Source organism: Pagrus major, chromosome 10, assembly GCF_040436345.1.
Source record: "Pagrus major chromosome 10, Pma_NU_1.0".
Taxonomy (NCBI): Eukaryota; Metazoa; Chordata; class Actinopteri; order Spariformes; family Sparidae; genus Pagrus; species Pagrus major.
The window spans coordinates 2722047-2737141 of record NC_133224.1 but is presented as its reverse complement, the minus strand read 5'-3'; the positions used below and the strand labels follow the sequence as shown (position 1 = coordinate 2737141).

General features: G+C 40.1%; 2 protein-coding genes across 4 annotated transcripts; both read left to right on the top strand.

Annotated features, from left to right (window-relative positions):
* Nucleotides 1–246: 246 nt before the first annotated feature.
* On the top strand, nucleotides 247–5676 carry LOC141003543 (uncharacterized). 2 transcript variants are annotated; one of them, XM_073474906.1, is made up of 4 exons: nucleotides 247–1018; nucleotides 2147–4676; nucleotides 4975–5092; nucleotides 5181–5676. In XM_073474906.1, exons 2-4 carry the CDS (start codon nucleotides 2204–2206, stop codon nucleotides 5422–5424), a joined length of 2835 nt encoding a protein of 944 aa, XP_073331007.1. In that variant the 5' UTR covers nucleotides 247–1018; nucleotides 2147–2203; the 3' UTR covers nucleotides 5425–5676. The 2 variants fall into 2 exon arrangements, with proteins under 2 accessions (XP_073331007.1, XP_073331008.1); XM_073474907.1 differs by lacking the exon at nucleotides 247–1018 and having other exon boundaries at nucleotides 1360–4676.
* A 531-nt stretch (nucleotides 5677–6207) lies between these two features.
* Nucleotides 6208–13898, top strand: LOC141003544 (protein phosphatase methylesterase 1-like). Of its 2 annotated transcripts, none has more exons than XM_073474909.1 (14): nucleotides 6208–7127; nucleotides 8439–8628; nucleotides 8719–8776; nucleotides 9194–9245; nucleotides 9418–9572; nucleotides 9675–9765; nucleotides 9888–9953; nucleotides 10044–10167; nucleotides 11187–11304; nucleotides 11472–11516; nucleotides 12140–12204; nucleotides 12330–12397; nucleotides 12483–12513; nucleotides 13674–13898. In XM_073474909.1, exons 1-13 carry the CDS (start codon nucleotides 7099–7101, stop codon nucleotides 12502–12504), a joined length of 1083 nt encoding a protein of 360 aa, XP_073331010.1. In that variant the 5' UTR covers nucleotides 6208–7098; the 3' UTR covers nucleotides 12505–12513; nucleotides 13674–13898. The 2 variants fall into 2 exon arrangements, with proteins under 2 accessions (XP_073331010.1, XP_073331009.1); XM_073474908.1 differs by having other exon boundaries at nucleotides 10044–10188.
* The last annotated feature ends 1197 nt before the right edge of the window (nucleotides 13899–15095 follow it).

Here is a 15095-nt window from a genome sequence, read left to right as displayed (position 1 = left end):
CCGTTTTGGACCTCTCAAAATCACTCAAGGTTTGTGTAATTCATTGACTTCAATGCCAGGGTTGGTGAGATTGGAGAAACTGGCGAGACTTTTGTAGTAATCCGATGGAAAAAATCCCACCTCCTCCTCTCGGGCCTCCTGAAGAAATTCCTCCGAAACACGTGAACGTATACTGACTGCCACGTAGTGATACATGCAAACATAGCTCAGTCTGAAAAGGCAACCCGGCCAGCACTTACTGCTCACTGCTGTTATCATTATCATGAATGAATGTAAACAACTATTGTTAGCACTCACCGCTGTCAAGCTAGCAGGTCAGCTTGGGGAAACTTTGGCTGCACTGTCTTGGCCATTCTTGTAACTAGCTCGCTAATACCTTTAGCAGTACAGCCGTCCAGCCATGTTTTGTTTTTTTTATTTTTTGATGGAGCATTTGATTTATTGACTGCTGTCAGGATGTGAAGAGATTTTCTAGAAATAGACCAAAAATGCTTCTAAAATAACAATCTACCCAAACATTTTAATTAATTTCCTCTGGAAAAAGGTCCATTTCAGTCTTAATGGTGGCTCTGTTGCAATTCATCTGAATGTTTCGACAGAAGGAAAACTCATTGACTAAAATGTTGGCTCTATGCTGCTGCTGCTGCCTTAATAGTCAAGAGTTCCTCTATTTTTGTTGCCTTACAGGTCAAAGTTAAAAGTAGACCACTCTTCCACATTTCACTTCTTGTCAGTCCAAAGTTTTAGCTGAGCAGAGGGAAACAGGAGTCCGATAGTCACCTGAATCCTTTTCTGTCAAACTCATGAAACTTGGCTGGTAAAAATCATCTCTACGGAGCCAAACATCATTACGACAGATAATCCATACGTTTACATTATTTAAGTCTGCAGCATCAAATTAACTTTTAACTCTTCTTCTCACTACCTCCTTGATGTCAGGATAATTTCATCCACCAACAAGACTGGAGATTGTTTTGGACCTTGAGGATGTATTTGTGTTCCTCTGTGTGACTAAAAGGTACGTAAAGCTCTTCAGTTAATCATACAGTGGCAGAAGTATTCAGATTACTTAAATAAAAGCAGCGTGTACATACTCCCTTTGTTCTGCATTGAAAATCTTAACCTAGAGAAGCGTTATCAGTAAAAGGAACTCAGAAAAATAAGTCCAGAATGAGTGTTTTTATACACTTTTAATACCATTTAAAGTATTTAATGTAAAATATTAATCAGCAAAGTGACCAGAACAAGTTGTCGAGTACAGAATTCACCTCTGAAATGTAGTACAAGTACTATAGTACTTACTTAATTTAGAGTACTTGAGTTAATGTCCATGATAGCTTCTTTTTGTTAAGTATTACTGTTTAACGCTGGCACTTTCAGTTAGCAGCTTTTTGTTGGAGCTCTGACTACAAAGATCTAATATATTATAATAATAAAACATTTTTCTGTCTTTTTTGCAAAGATTTTTTTGTATCTTTAGCCTGTTTTTTTTCTGCTGCTGTAACATGAAATTACCCCTGGGGATAAGATAAGTATCTTTAAGTAATAATATAAAGTCATGAGGTGAAGTCTGATGGTGCTGAGAAGAATTATTCTGTAAAAGAAGCTTAGAAACAAGATGTCTCCAGGCTGCTCGCAGCTGTGGGAGGCTGTGGTTAGACACAGTGGTGCTTTGAGCTAAATGCTAACATCAGCAAGCTAACATGCTCACAATGTTAACATGCCGATGTCAAGCAGATGTGATGTTTACCATTATGTTTAGTTTGGTGAATCAGAAATACTTCATTGATCCTCAAGTGCTTCTACAGAGAAATGATTTGAAATATTAGAAAGTATATTAAAATGCAATTTAGAAATATGTGCATTAAACTCGTCTTTGATGGCTGATATAAATACTGCTAGAAATAGAAATATGTAAAGGTGCGTGTCTTATACTCCTCCTCCTCTGACAATGTTGAGATATCTCACAAGATAATTGAAAACTTTGATCTGTTGTGACAAAAAGCTCAAATTCCCCAGATCTCAACCTCATCGAGCACCTGTGGGATGTCCCAGAACAAGTCCAAAGAGATTGCCTCTAGAATGGCTAAAAAATGTGCTGTATAGTAAAGCTTTGTTCATTACTTTCTTCTCTCATCCTCCTCAGATGTGGATAATCTCCACCACTGACTGAAGAAAGTGAACGCTCCTCCCAAACTTCAACATGCCAGCTGCAGGAAGTCGTCCTCTGCTCCTTGTGTTTCTTTTCTCTTGCCTGCTTCATCTTCATCCTTCACTGGCTTTCTCACTGAAAAACTGCATGATTGTCTTTCCTCAAAGTGCAAATAATCTTACGGTTACGTGCATCAAGCGTGACCTCACGGCTGTTCCAGATGACATTCCCATAAATGCGACATCACTCGATCTCAGCACAAATCAGATTTTAAAGATCACCGGCACAGATTTGAGATGTTTATCAAAGCTCATCTCCGTACAACTTGACTTTAATTCTATTTCGCACATTGACGATGGAGCTTTTGTCGACTTGGTTGAGTTGAGGACCCTGAGCATTGTTAAGAATGAACTCACAAACCTGACAGACAACATCTTTACAGGGCTCTTCAAACTGGTCACACTTACTCTGTCCAGTAACCGTATCTCATATATCTCCCCGGTGGCCTTTCAGTCCCTGGTCAGCATACAGAGTGTAGAGCTCAATAACAATCACCTACATCGAATTACAGACATTACTCCGATCTTAAAACTACCAACTTTACATAAATTGTCCATTGCTTGCAACAAGTTCACCTCTTTTCACTCAGACGACCTGCCTCTTAATGTCTCAAACCTGAGGTCTCTGGAGCTAAATATGAACCCAGTGAGGAAGTTCAGCATTAGAAACGACATCTTCCCTCATCTGCAGTTTCTTAACCTGTGCAGTTACGGATGTGAGATGGAGTGGGACGTAGCAAACAAGACCTTTCTGAGGAGCTTAACTAGTTTGTCACTGAGCCAAGCTGATGGCAGCTTTCAGCCGTACAGCGCGGTGCTGCAGACCACTGAATCACTCAAAGTACTTCAGCTGCAATTCATGAAGGTGTTGATAGAAAAAGGTCTCATAGACATTGCCTGCCAAATCCCCTCTCTAAGACTTCTTAGTGTGGTGTTTAGTGGTATTCACGCCATCAACGACACCCTGCTGCAGTCTTGTTCTCAGGTAACTGAGCTCGGTTTTTCTTACGATACCCTGTCAGAGCTGTCGGAGCATTCACTCAGATCAATGACACAGCTCAGGCGTCTGGCACTGAACAATAATGCTTTATCTCAAGTGCCACTTGCACTCCGAGGACTCTCCACGCTGGAAATCTTGGATCTGAGCTCCAACATGATCACTGAGCTCGACTGTCACGACTTCCTGTATTTGACAAAACTTACAAAACTTAATCTCGAAAACAATTACATTTTAAAACTTCAAGGATGTGTTTTTCAAAATCTGACCAATTTGAAAGTCCTTAATGTTGCAGATAATTCTGTTTTCACTTTTGACAGCGCCTTCAAAGTTAATTTGCACAAATTAGAATCTCTGAACTTGCACAATAATCGTCTTTTAAGTCTTCGGTACGCAGCCTTTAGGAATCTTTCTTCCCTTTGTGTTTTGGATTTAGAATCAGAAACATCACGTTACATTGTACAAGAAGGGGCTTTTGAAGGACTTGGTCATCTCCAAACTCTCAGTTTTTCAGTTCATGATTTCTATGAAGAGCTTTTCATAGGAATGCCACAATTAGAAAGTCTGACAATAGTTCTTAACTCGATCCAGAAGAGTTCAGGACAAAACGATGATCCAGCTTTCTCAAATTTACCCAACTTGAAGAAGCTTGTATTTAAAGTTTACGATGATCCCATTGAAATTTTTTCACCAGATCTGCTCCAAGGTCTGAATTTTCTGGAGTACTTCTGGGTTGAGCAATTACAAATGAGATCATTGCACCCAGACACATTTAAATACACTCCTAAACTGAAGGATCTTCATATAGTCGACAGTGATCTGTCAGATTTAACCCCTGAGCTGTTCTGGCCAATCCCAAACCTGCAGGTGCTTGACCTCTCCAACAATAACTTCAGGTCTTTGGACTTCCTGGCCGGGGCCGAGCTGGCAGCACTCAGCTGGCTAAAAATCAGTGAGAATGAGTTGTCAACTATAAACGAGACAGTCTTCCAATCCCTCCCCGCCTTGACGTATCTGGACCTGACTGGTAACCCTTTAACATGTGAATGCTCTAACTCTGGCTTTAACCAATGGGTGCAGAGTAACAACCAGACACAGGTTGTCAACGGCCACCAGTATACTTGTGCCTTTCCTCTGAGCCAACAGGGAAACAAGTTCCTGGACTTTGACACACACTCCTGTTGGATAGACGCCAGCTTTCTTTACTTCCTTTCTAGCACTTGTCTGGTTGTGTTTACTCTGCTCGCATCCTTCATCTACCACTTCCTCAGATGGCACTTGGCCTACTCCTACTACCTCTTCCTGGCCTTCCTCTATGATAAGAAGAGGAAGGCCTCACCTCACCGCTATGATGCTTTTGTCTCCTACAACATTCACGATGAGGCCTGGGTCTACAGAGAGATGCTTCCTGTTCTGGAGGGGGAGCAAGGCTGGAGACTGTGTCTGCACCACAGAGACTTTGAACCAGGTACAGACACAACCTGTCTTTAAACTCTGTCATGAAGCAGCAACAAGACCGATCACTGTGTTTGCCCTGGTCTTTTCTCTTTTCTCTGCTTCCTCTCTCACTTCCCTCTTCAGTGTCATCTTCTTCCCCTTAAAGTCATTTGCCAACTTTGACTGTTGCCCCGTTTTTCATAGTTCCTCCATAGTTTGAATTTCACTTCCCCTTTAGGGTCCATCTGAACTTCAGTTCACACTTTCAGACAGAAAACAGTACCGCCTTAAACAACAACAAAGGGCTCCTTTTTCTGTTGTTTTCACAGGTAAGCCCATCGTGGAGAACATCACAGACGCCATCTATGGCAGCAGGAAGACCATCTGTGTGATCAGCCAGCACTACCTGCAGAGCGAGTGGTGCTCCAGAGAGATCCAGATGGCCAGGTGGGGGCGCCGCCTCTCTATCTGTACACTTCATGCGCTCATCACACTTGCATCACTCCAGCTGACTTCCTGTGTGTGGTGTCCGCAGCTACCGTCTGTTTGATGAGCAGGAGGACGTGTTGATCCTGCTGTTTATGGAGGACATCCCGGCCCATCAGCTGTCTCCGTACTACCGGATGAGGAGTCTGGTGAAGAGACGCAGCTACCTGAGCTGGCCACAAGCCGCTCAACACACCGGAGTCTTCTGGGAGAACATACGGCGAGCTCTGGACCAAGCTGGCAGACCCACTGAGGACAGGCACCTCCTCACTGGACGCCCAAACTTCATTTAGTGAAGGTTTTAACATAAATGTTCACAGTAGCGTATAAAAATAGCTGCATAGTCTGTCTGATCTTTTATCTCCAGAATACTTTGACTAGTGAGTAGATGAGTCTCCATGTCGTCTCATTTAGACACTTGTTAGCAACCGCTAACCGTCTTTAACACACGGAAGAGCTTTATAATTAAACTGTGGGACATTTAATGATGGAGTTTATGTCGGAGAACAGAGCGTGTAAATGTTTTTCAGACATGTAACCGGAAACCAATTTAAAACACTCAGACTTTGAGACGAGGGAACTGGATGTGCAAACATGCTAACTGATTTCCAGGGTTCAGGACTACAGACTTCACCAAGTCTGTAGTCCTGAAGTCACATTTCAGGTGTCACGTCGTCAAAGGGGAGAACTAGTGATTAGTGGTCGACTCATGTGGGGGTTTTTTTCAGGGCTGATATTAGTAATCAAGGAGACAATAATTAGAAATTAAATTTTATTTTTAGTCCGAACACTGACATCATCTTCCTCTTATTAACAAAGACAGATAGATTAATAACACTGTCATTTCTAATCAAATCAAATGTTAATTGTAATTCACCTGCTTTTATCATGTATATTTACTGAATTGTGAGACAGAAGTGTGTTTTTCTGAATGACAGTTAATCTCATTTATCCACAACAGCACGTTGCTGGTTACCTGGATACTGAAACTGTCTGTCATCGCCACCTGAGGGTGTGTGTGTGTGTGTGTGTGTGTGTGTGTGTGTGTGTGTGTGTGTATGTGTGTGTGGGTCAGAGAGAGTGATAGCAGCTTGAAATGTTCTCATCAGATATTTATAAACCAAATGTGAAGTTTTCAGTGTAAAAATCTGAAGGAAGTGACCTTTTCTCTTTTGAGTGAAACCATGTTTATATATTTTGTTCTGTAAAATGCAACAACCCTGAAAATCTACAGCTCTTAAAAGATCTGACATTTGGAGCTTTTGTATGTGCGGTTGAAATTATTAACAAATGATTAATGTCACTGATGTATCTGACAATAAACTCAAACGTGGTTGTTGTGGCGACAGGAAAGTGACGTGTGGATCTAATTTTTGTGTTTTCCTGCTGAAAAAAAAAAAAATTTAAAAAATGAACGCAGGTCAAATCATAACCTCCTTGGCGGAGGTAATAGTGACATTAATAATGGAAACTTTCGATGTCCCAGATGTAGGAATTAAAGCCCTCGGTCAGTTCTGGGCTAACCCAGGACTCTTTGGAGAACGGGCCTTCGACCACGACAACACTGACTTGCTTTACCGGTGGAGACACGTCGCACCACTAACTACCAGAAACTTCTCCAAATTTCTGCCAACACGTCACCGACTGATGCTGTCAGCACAACAGTGACGTAACTACGGACACAGTTTCGACTCTCCTGTCACGCCCCCTTCAGCGCTCTCAGCCAACCGGACGCCGCAACAGTGATGCTACCTGACAACAACAGCTGACAGGGTATTGTCTGATTGTGTGTTTGTGTTTACATCAGCAGTCGGTCTTGTTATTTGGCTGGTGGATGTCGGAGCAGCTCTTGGTGCCGTGTAGTTCTTATTGAGAAGAACCTGCTCAACAGACAGGCTGAATATATACAACACGTATATATACAGGAGACTGAAGGCTGGTTGGACGTCTTTCTGCTGAGACGAAGCATGTGGGAGGAGAGCTTCGATACAGAGCAGTAAGTCACCCACAACACTGGGAACAATTACTGACTGAATCTGATGTTTGCAGCTGTGGTTGTGAGTCTCCCAGAGCCACATTTGTTTTTCTGTTTCTGCTGACAATCGCAGGATATTTAACAATGTCGGAGGACAGAAGAAAAACTTGTTGCAAGTTAAAGGAGCAATTTATAAGAAGGTGCAATATGTAAGAATTTCAGTTGAAAACTTACCAAAAACTTTACCAAATAATAGTTCTGACTATTATTTGTATTGTGTTGAAAAGTTATGTACTGAAGTTAGCATGCAGGTTTCTCTCTTTTACCAAACTAAGATGAGCTTAATCGCCTCGTTAACTCATCGTAAAACACACGTCATTAAAACTCGACAAGCCAAATTAAAAACTCACCAAAACATTCTTGGTTTGTCTTTTTCCACAATCACTAAACTTTAGGGCCACTGGCTCCACAGCTAACTGACAGAGCTAATTAGCAAATGGCTGCTAGCTAAAGCCTAGCATAGCTAGCAAAGAGCAGCAGTTGTCGGTTACTCTGGTTAAACGCTGCACCCTCCGTGTTTGGAGCTACATTTGAATTCTGGACATATTTTATTAACGACGCCTTTACACAGAAAACATATCCCACCTACATAAACTTTGTCTGTCTTTATTGTCTGTTCCTAAAGGTGCAATATGTGAGTTTTTTTTAGCTGAAAAACATTTTTTTTAAATGCTTAAAATCTACAACAAAATGTGAACAAATTACAGTTTTGACGTTGTGATAGCTATGTTTTGTGTTGCAGAGATATCTACTGAAGTTAGCATGCTAACCAGCAAAAGCTTCTGAGCTAGTGGTGTGAACACCATCTGCTAGCTGCATTGCTAACTAGCTAATAGCAGCGAGCTAGCACAGTTGGCAGTAGTTAGTGGTTACTGTGATAGAAGATACGCTGCATCCTAGTTGTTTTGATATGAATGCAACAGGCAGCCAGTTCTCACATGTTGCACCTTTAACTTGCGTACTTTAAGAAATAACATTAACATTCAATAAACGTAGTCTCGTGCTCTACTACCCACTGAAAAGTTATGGGTTAGCTTGTTAGCCTAGCTCTTTAAATTTAGATTCGTCATCTAACATCAAAAATACCCTGTTATAAATGGTAAAAGATGAAACTGTCAAAATTCCTGTCATGCTGCTTTGCTAGTTAGCTAACGTAGAAGTTAACAAAATAGACTATCTGCTGGTGTGTTTGGGTTTATTCTTGCTGACAGAATACAGTTTGTGTATTTATTATAAAGTGTGCGTGTCTCTGTGTGTCTACATGTCGACCAGTGAGGTTGGCGATAAGCTCGACTACTCGCCGGTGTCCTGGCGGGAGTATTATGACGAGATGGAGGACGTGAACGTGGGGCCGGCTGACAGCAGGGACGTCTTCAGGATTTATAAAGCAGGAAGTGAAGGACCACTGCTGGTTCTGCTGCATGGAGGAGGACACTCGGGCCTGTCCTGGGCCGTCTTCACCGTGAGTATCTGTACAGTCGGCTCGCCTCACAGGTCGATTGATTAACGGCGGCTACATCCTGAATAATATCGGTGTTTTTCTGTGTTGCAGACAGCCATCGCCCGCAGAGTGAACTGCAGGGTGCTCGCCATGGACCTCAGGGGTCATGGTGAGGCAATATAAATAAAAATGAGTTTTGGTTATCTTCAAAGTAGTCGTTGTCTGATGGACTCAGTCACGTGTATCCAAATTAGTTGGGTTTTCGAGATAGTAGATTGTGTTTGATCGGGTCTGGTGTTAGTGGTTTGGGGAATAATTTGCCAGCATTCTTGTTTTAATTGTACTGGACTTGGCACCACATACTAAATCTATTAATTCAATCTTTAATTACTCTAAAATCAGTGATCAGGTCAAGGTTCACTGAGAAGGCGAGGAGGGTTTCCCTGCTTTAATATTCATTTATGTTATCAGTCTGGTTTCTGTGGTTTACTCTTAGTGTTAATGTTTTTATTTGTTTTTACCTACTACTGAATAGAGACTGAGTTTGTGTTTTTTTAAGAGAATTTTTTTTCTTTTCTTTGTTAAGGCGACACCCTGGTTCGCCAGTCCGACGACTTCTCAACTCAAACTATGTCCAGGTAACATCACGTGACGCGCTCACACATACTTGTCTGACTGATCCTTTTACCTCAATGACTCAGCACTGGTTGTTTCCTGATGAGGTCAGGACTGATGATGCTACAAATGCTGCCACTCCATTGACCAGTACCGTTACTACCTGCTTCTGTCCTGTTTGCTCCCCCCCTTCAGCGATGTAGCCAATGTGATTCAAGCCTGCTACGGTGAGACTCCTCCCCCCATCGTCCTGATTGGCCACGGAGTTGGTGGGGCGATCGCAGTGCATACGATCGGCAACATGCTGCTCCCGACCACTGTGGGCCTGGTGGCTATAGACGTCGTGGAAGGTAAGAACAAGTACGAGCAGCGGAGGCCCTGCAGCTCACATACAGAGACAGACATCTTGTTTTATAATTTTAACATTTTCTTGCCTTGTTCTCCTCCTGAAGGCAGTGCAATGGAGGCACTTCACAGCATACAGAACTTCCTGAAGGGAAGACCCAAGTCCTTCAAGTCCATGGACCACGCCATAGAGTGGACGTGAGCATTTAAATTCACACCAGGCCGACACAAACAGTCCCTTCAACCGTTGTCTGCTGTCAGTGACGACCCAAAGATTAAAGAACTGGAGCGCTAACAAGTCCTTTTTCTTCTCCTTCTAGTGTGAAGAGTGGACAAATCAGGAACCTGGAGTCTGCCAGAGTGTCAGTGGTTGGTCAGATCAAAAGGTAGGCTGGCTATTGATTGGCTTATGTCTCATACTGTCTTTTCAGATTATTATTAGATTACACTGTGTTCACTCACTTCCTGTCTGTTAGATGTGAGGTGGAGGAGGCCGACACTCTGGAGCAGGCCAGCCCGGTAACGGACGTGGTCGTTGAACGCAACGAAGAGTTCTGCGGTCAGAGCTACGTCAACGACAAAGAAAACGCTGCCTCAGAGGTGAGCCTCAGCGAAGGCCAGGTATGAAAACGACCGCACAGAAACACTAATGGTAATTGACTTCCATTCATTACCAAGTATCCAACTTTCACCCTTTTTAACCCTTGACGTCAATCTTTGTGTTATACTGTGTCATTAATGCTTTTGAGGATGCATCATATTCATTACCAAAGAACTTAATATATTAAGTATTGTTGTGTTGTGACACTTTAAGCCAATCCATTGACTTACATTCATTATGGAACCTCAAACTTTAACATGAACTACGACCATTGAAATAGTAAATACATTAATTCATTCATCCCAACAACTTTCTACATAAAAAAACTCACCCACATAAACATAAATAACAGCACTCCCATTGACTCTCATTAATCCTCTTGATGTCAATCTGTTTTATACAGTGTGTTTTATGCTTTCGAGGATGTATCATATCCATTATTGAAGAACTTATTTTATCAAAGTGGTCATTTTATGTGTTGTGACACGTTCAACAAATCCATTGACTTACATTCATTATGAAACACCAAACTTAACATGAACCAGTACCATTAAAACTGCAAATACTTTTTTCCATCTTCCTATGACTTTCATTAATCCCCTTGATGTCAATCTCAAACACATCCATAATCATTTGTACCTGCAAGAGCATCATTGACTTGCATTCATTTGCAAAGTAAAACAGTAACATCTAAATAGGCAGATTTTCTTCTCCTTACTTGAGAAGACCTGCCAATGACTTGCATTCATTCCAACCCATCTAAACTTTTAAATAAAAACACATCTTTACATACATGCAGCACTTCCATTGACTTCCATTAATCCTCAAACATCTAAATCCTACCCGAACTCTTGAGGTCTACAACAGTGGACCATTGACTCACATTTTTTGCCCTCACCACAGTATAACTTGTTTACATGCACACATGAATGTCTTAATGTCTTCTTCCTGCTGTTGTCCACATTATTATGAAGATGATCAACCAACCACATTGTGTCTGCATGTGTACGTATGTCAGACTGTGTACAAGTGGCGTATAGACCTGTCAAAGTCAGAGAAGTATTGGGACGGCTGGTTTAGAGGAACCTCCAACCTCTTCCTGGCTTGCAACCTGCCCAAACTTCTGCTTTTGGCTGGTATGTATTTAAAAAACATCAAAGTACTACTGTTTGTATTCTCGCTGGTGTCAAATGTTACCTTGAATATGGTTTATGACTTTAATAATCAGCAGTAAGTTTTTGTTTTGTGCAAGTTTTCATTAAAAAGTATCTTCACTAACCTGAAGCTGCTTCTGATTTTCTAGGAATCGACCGACTAGACAGAGATCTGACTATCGGCCAGATGCAAGGTGAGAAGCCGACTCAACAAATAATGTATCCACCACTTCTTTCTTTTAACATGTAAGCTTATGGGCAAAAATCTAGCTTTCCTGGAGGCAGCATGAACTGACGAAGACCCGACATAAATCAAAATTCAGACACAATCAGTACAAAAGATTATTTTTATTTATTTTCTCAGCCCTGACAGGGAGCAAAGACATTCATGAAATATGTTGGTCCTCTACAAAGATGGAGGGAGAAAGAAGAAGAGGTTAACAGGACTGATGGGAAATGTAGTCTCAGAGAAACAAAACGCCTCACGCAGAGAAACACTGTGATTTTGGGAATAGTTGACATATTTCACACTGTGTTTCAACACTAACTGTGAGGGAAAAGGTGATAGGACGTCTTCAGACACACACACACACACACACACACACACACACATTCACAGTCAGATATACACAGACACACACACCTTGAGGCGGCAGTTCCTCTCCAGAGACAGCTGGTCCTGTCAGTCAACGACCACGCTGGAAGTGACAGCATGGGAGTGTGTGTGTGTCTGTGTGTGTGTGTGTGTGTGTGTGTGAGAGAGAGAGAGAGAGACAGACAGTTCAGGGTGTGTACCTGTCTCACTCTTTGTCTCCAGGTAAATTCATGATGCAGGTGCTGCCCCCCTGTGGCCACGCAGTGCAAGAAGACAAACCAGAAAGGGTAAGAAAACTGTTCATGTCCTCATCAGGCGAGAAGTAACTAAATATGTTTATTTTGAGTATTTCTGCTTTCTGTTACTTTATACTTTAATTCCACCACATTCATTTGATAACACTGGTCACTAGGTGGCTGAAGTCGTGGCCTCCTTCCTGCAGAGACACAAGTTTGCTGAAGCCAGAAGAGAAACCAGGAGGTAAAACACTCAGTAAACATTAAACACTGTCGACTGTCTTTGGTCCGGTCGGTGTAACCTCAGATGTCCTCTGTTCTCTCTTCAGCTCCAACTCTCTCTCACAGTGAAGGCTGCAGGTAAAACTTTATCTAAACACATACATACACACGACATGTAGCGCTGACCATTGTTTATTTAAGCAAAAGTTCTGATGCTGTTCTACGGAGGCCCAGAGGGGAAAGAAGAGAATAGTTTTTTTCTGGTGATCCATTTTTTAAGTTTGATCTAAATTGTTTTCTCTCCTGGTTTTATGACCTGATAACTGGTGGAACACAGCGTTTTGCCAGAATCATTAATTAATAATAATTATTATTTTCCATCAGGAGAAAAAAATCTTCCATGTGTGAAACCAAGTGAAAATAATGTCTTTCTAGAGAATTTTTTGTTTGTTTGTTTTTGTGTAAAAGTGAGTAAAATCTTTTTTCTCCTGGGGAAAAAAAAAAAAAATGAAAAAATCTCCTGAGGAAAAAAAAATTTCAAGTCAATTGTTGAAACTTTTTCTGGAGAAAAAAAATGTATGAAATGATTTTTTTTTTCTTTTCTTTTTTTTTGAAAAAAATCTCACGAGAATGTTTTTTTTTTTCATGTGAAATTTTGTTTTGTTTTTCAGGAGAAACCTTTTTTTTGTAAGCCTCCTTTTTCTAAATGTTTGTTATTGTAATACTCATTTTGACCACAAGAGGCTGAAGCGCTCCACTACCTCACCTACCTCACCCTGAATCATTCACGTTTTCTCTCAGGGGAGTTTTAATTAACACAACATACATTTATTGTGTGTCAGCAGGTTTTGTCACGTTACTGTCTTTGTTTTTGAGAGAAATGCGTTAGAATCGGTGTTAATCTGCCGTCAGGGTCTCGCTGGATTATTGAGAATCATCAGATCAACAGGAACATCCTGATATATGAGCGTCTTTATGTTACATCATAGTTTATGGTTATAATGTTTACAGTCAGTTACAGGTCGGTACCACCTTTATAACACCAACAGTAGCAGTTACCAGGGGGCTCCAGCAGGGGGCGCGTCATCCTTTCACTCATTGAACACACTGTCCATGTTGGTCATGTGTGTAATGACTGAAAGGTTAAAGCAGGTTTATAAAATATACACATGATAATCAATTTATATGACTAATATGACTGACTTTAAATATTTGTATTGTCTGTAAAATAAGTTTTTGCACCATGAGTGAACTCTTCAACCTTCATGATTGTTGATCGAACACTTTCTCTCTCTTAGGTTTTTCTCTCCAGATTCTGACCCGACTCCGTCTGAACTGAAGACAGAACAAGTCTCCGGTTTCATTTCCCTCTTCATCCTTCAGCTGCTGATGTCTCGAGTTTAAGCCTCCAAATCTTAGACTGACAGTAAATCTGACAGTAGCTGTGATCCATTTGTTGTAGTTCTGTTGTGTAGTTTCTGTTCTGCTCCATTATTAATAAAAACACCACATGAAGACAACAACTCTGAAGTTTGCTTTTTCATTCCTCAGTTCTGAGTCTCCTCATCATGTACTGTACCTTCATCTTGACCAGTGGATGCTTAAACCTCTTAATCCTCCTTGAATCAATTAAAAAAATATATATGAGCATCAATGAAGAGGTTCTGGATTTCCCTCAAAATTCTTACTTTTTTCTCACAATTCTTAATTTTTTCGTCTAAATTCATTGTTTTCCCTCATAATTCTGAATTTTTAAAAAAAAAATCATTCTCCCCTTAAAATTTAGCAGTTTTTGCCTTAAAATTCAGACTTTTTGTAAAATCAAAATTCACACTTTTTCTTTGAAATTATTTCTCTGTTCTGTTTTACTTTTTCTCCTAAAAACTTGACTTTTTCCTTTAAAAAAAAGTCTTAATTTTTTATTTTTTTTTTGCCTTTCGCTTCTTTTTCCTAAAAATCTATTTTTTTTTCCCCAAAAAAATTTGGGGGGGCTTAAAATTTTGACTATTTTTAAATTCAAAATGTATTCTTTTTTCTTTGAAATTATTTATCTGTTCCCTTAAAGTTCTTACTTTTTCATCTAAATTTATACGTTTTTCCTGCAGAATTCTGAGTTTTTTCCTAAAAAAATAACTTTCCCCTTATAATTTTTGAAATTTATTCCCCTCTAATTTTTGCCTTAAAATTCACTTTTTTTTTCTTTGAAATTATTTCTCTATTACTGTAATTTTTTTTTACTTTTTCCCCTTAAAAATTTGCCTTTTTTTCCCATCAAAATTCACACTTTTTTTTTGGTGGGGGGGAATTATTTTTCTGCTCCCTTAAGATTTTGACTCCTCTAAATTTGACCTTTAAAAACATTTTTTTTTTTTTTTTACTTTTTCCTAAAATTTTGACTTTTTTTGCTATACAGATTGTTTTTTGTTTTTTTAAAAAAGACTATTTTCTCAAAATTCTTATTTGCCTTAAAATTTGGACTATTTTTAAAATCTAAATTCTCACGTTTTTCTGTCATAATTCTGACATTTTACCTAAAAAAAAAAATTTCCCCTTAAAATTTTTTAAATTGATTGCCCTCTAAATTTTGGTGTTTTTACCTTAAAATTGAGACTTTTTGTAAAATCAAAATTCACACTTTTTTTCTTTGAAATTATTTGTTCCCCAAAATGTTTGACTTTTTCCTCTAAAAATATAGATTTTTTTTTTGCTTTCCGCTTCTT

What these genes read in the sequence shown, in the direction of transcription:
- LOC141003544 (XM_073474908.1), top strand. Translation starts at nt 7,099, where the DNA reads ATGTGGGAGGAGAGCTTCGATACAGAGCA. An exon ending in GGCTATAGACGTCGTGGAAG is followed by an intron (nt 9,573 to 9,674) that starts GTAAGAACAAGT and finishes CTCCTCCTGAAG; the next exon opens with GCAGTGCAATGGAGGCACTT. An exon ending in AAGAAGACAAACCAGAAAGG is followed by an intron (nt 12,205 to 12,329) that starts GTAAGAAAACTG and finishes ACTGGTCACTAG; the next exon opens with GTGGCTGAAGTCGTGGCCTC.
- LOC141003543 (XM_073474906.1), top strand. Translation starts at nt 2,204, where the DNA reads ATGCCAGCTGCAGGAAGTCGTCCTCTGCTCCTTGTGTTTCTTTTCTCT. An exon ending in CCACAGAGACTTTGAACCAG is followed by an intron (nt 4,677 to 4,974) that starts GTACAGACACAA and finishes TTGTTTTCACAG; the next exon opens with GTAAGCCCATCGTGGAGAAC. An exon ending in AGAGAGATCCAGATGGCCAG is followed by an intron (nt 5,093 to 5,180) that starts GTGGGGGCGCCG and finishes TGGTGTCCGCAG; the next exon opens with CTACCGTCTGTTTGATGAGC.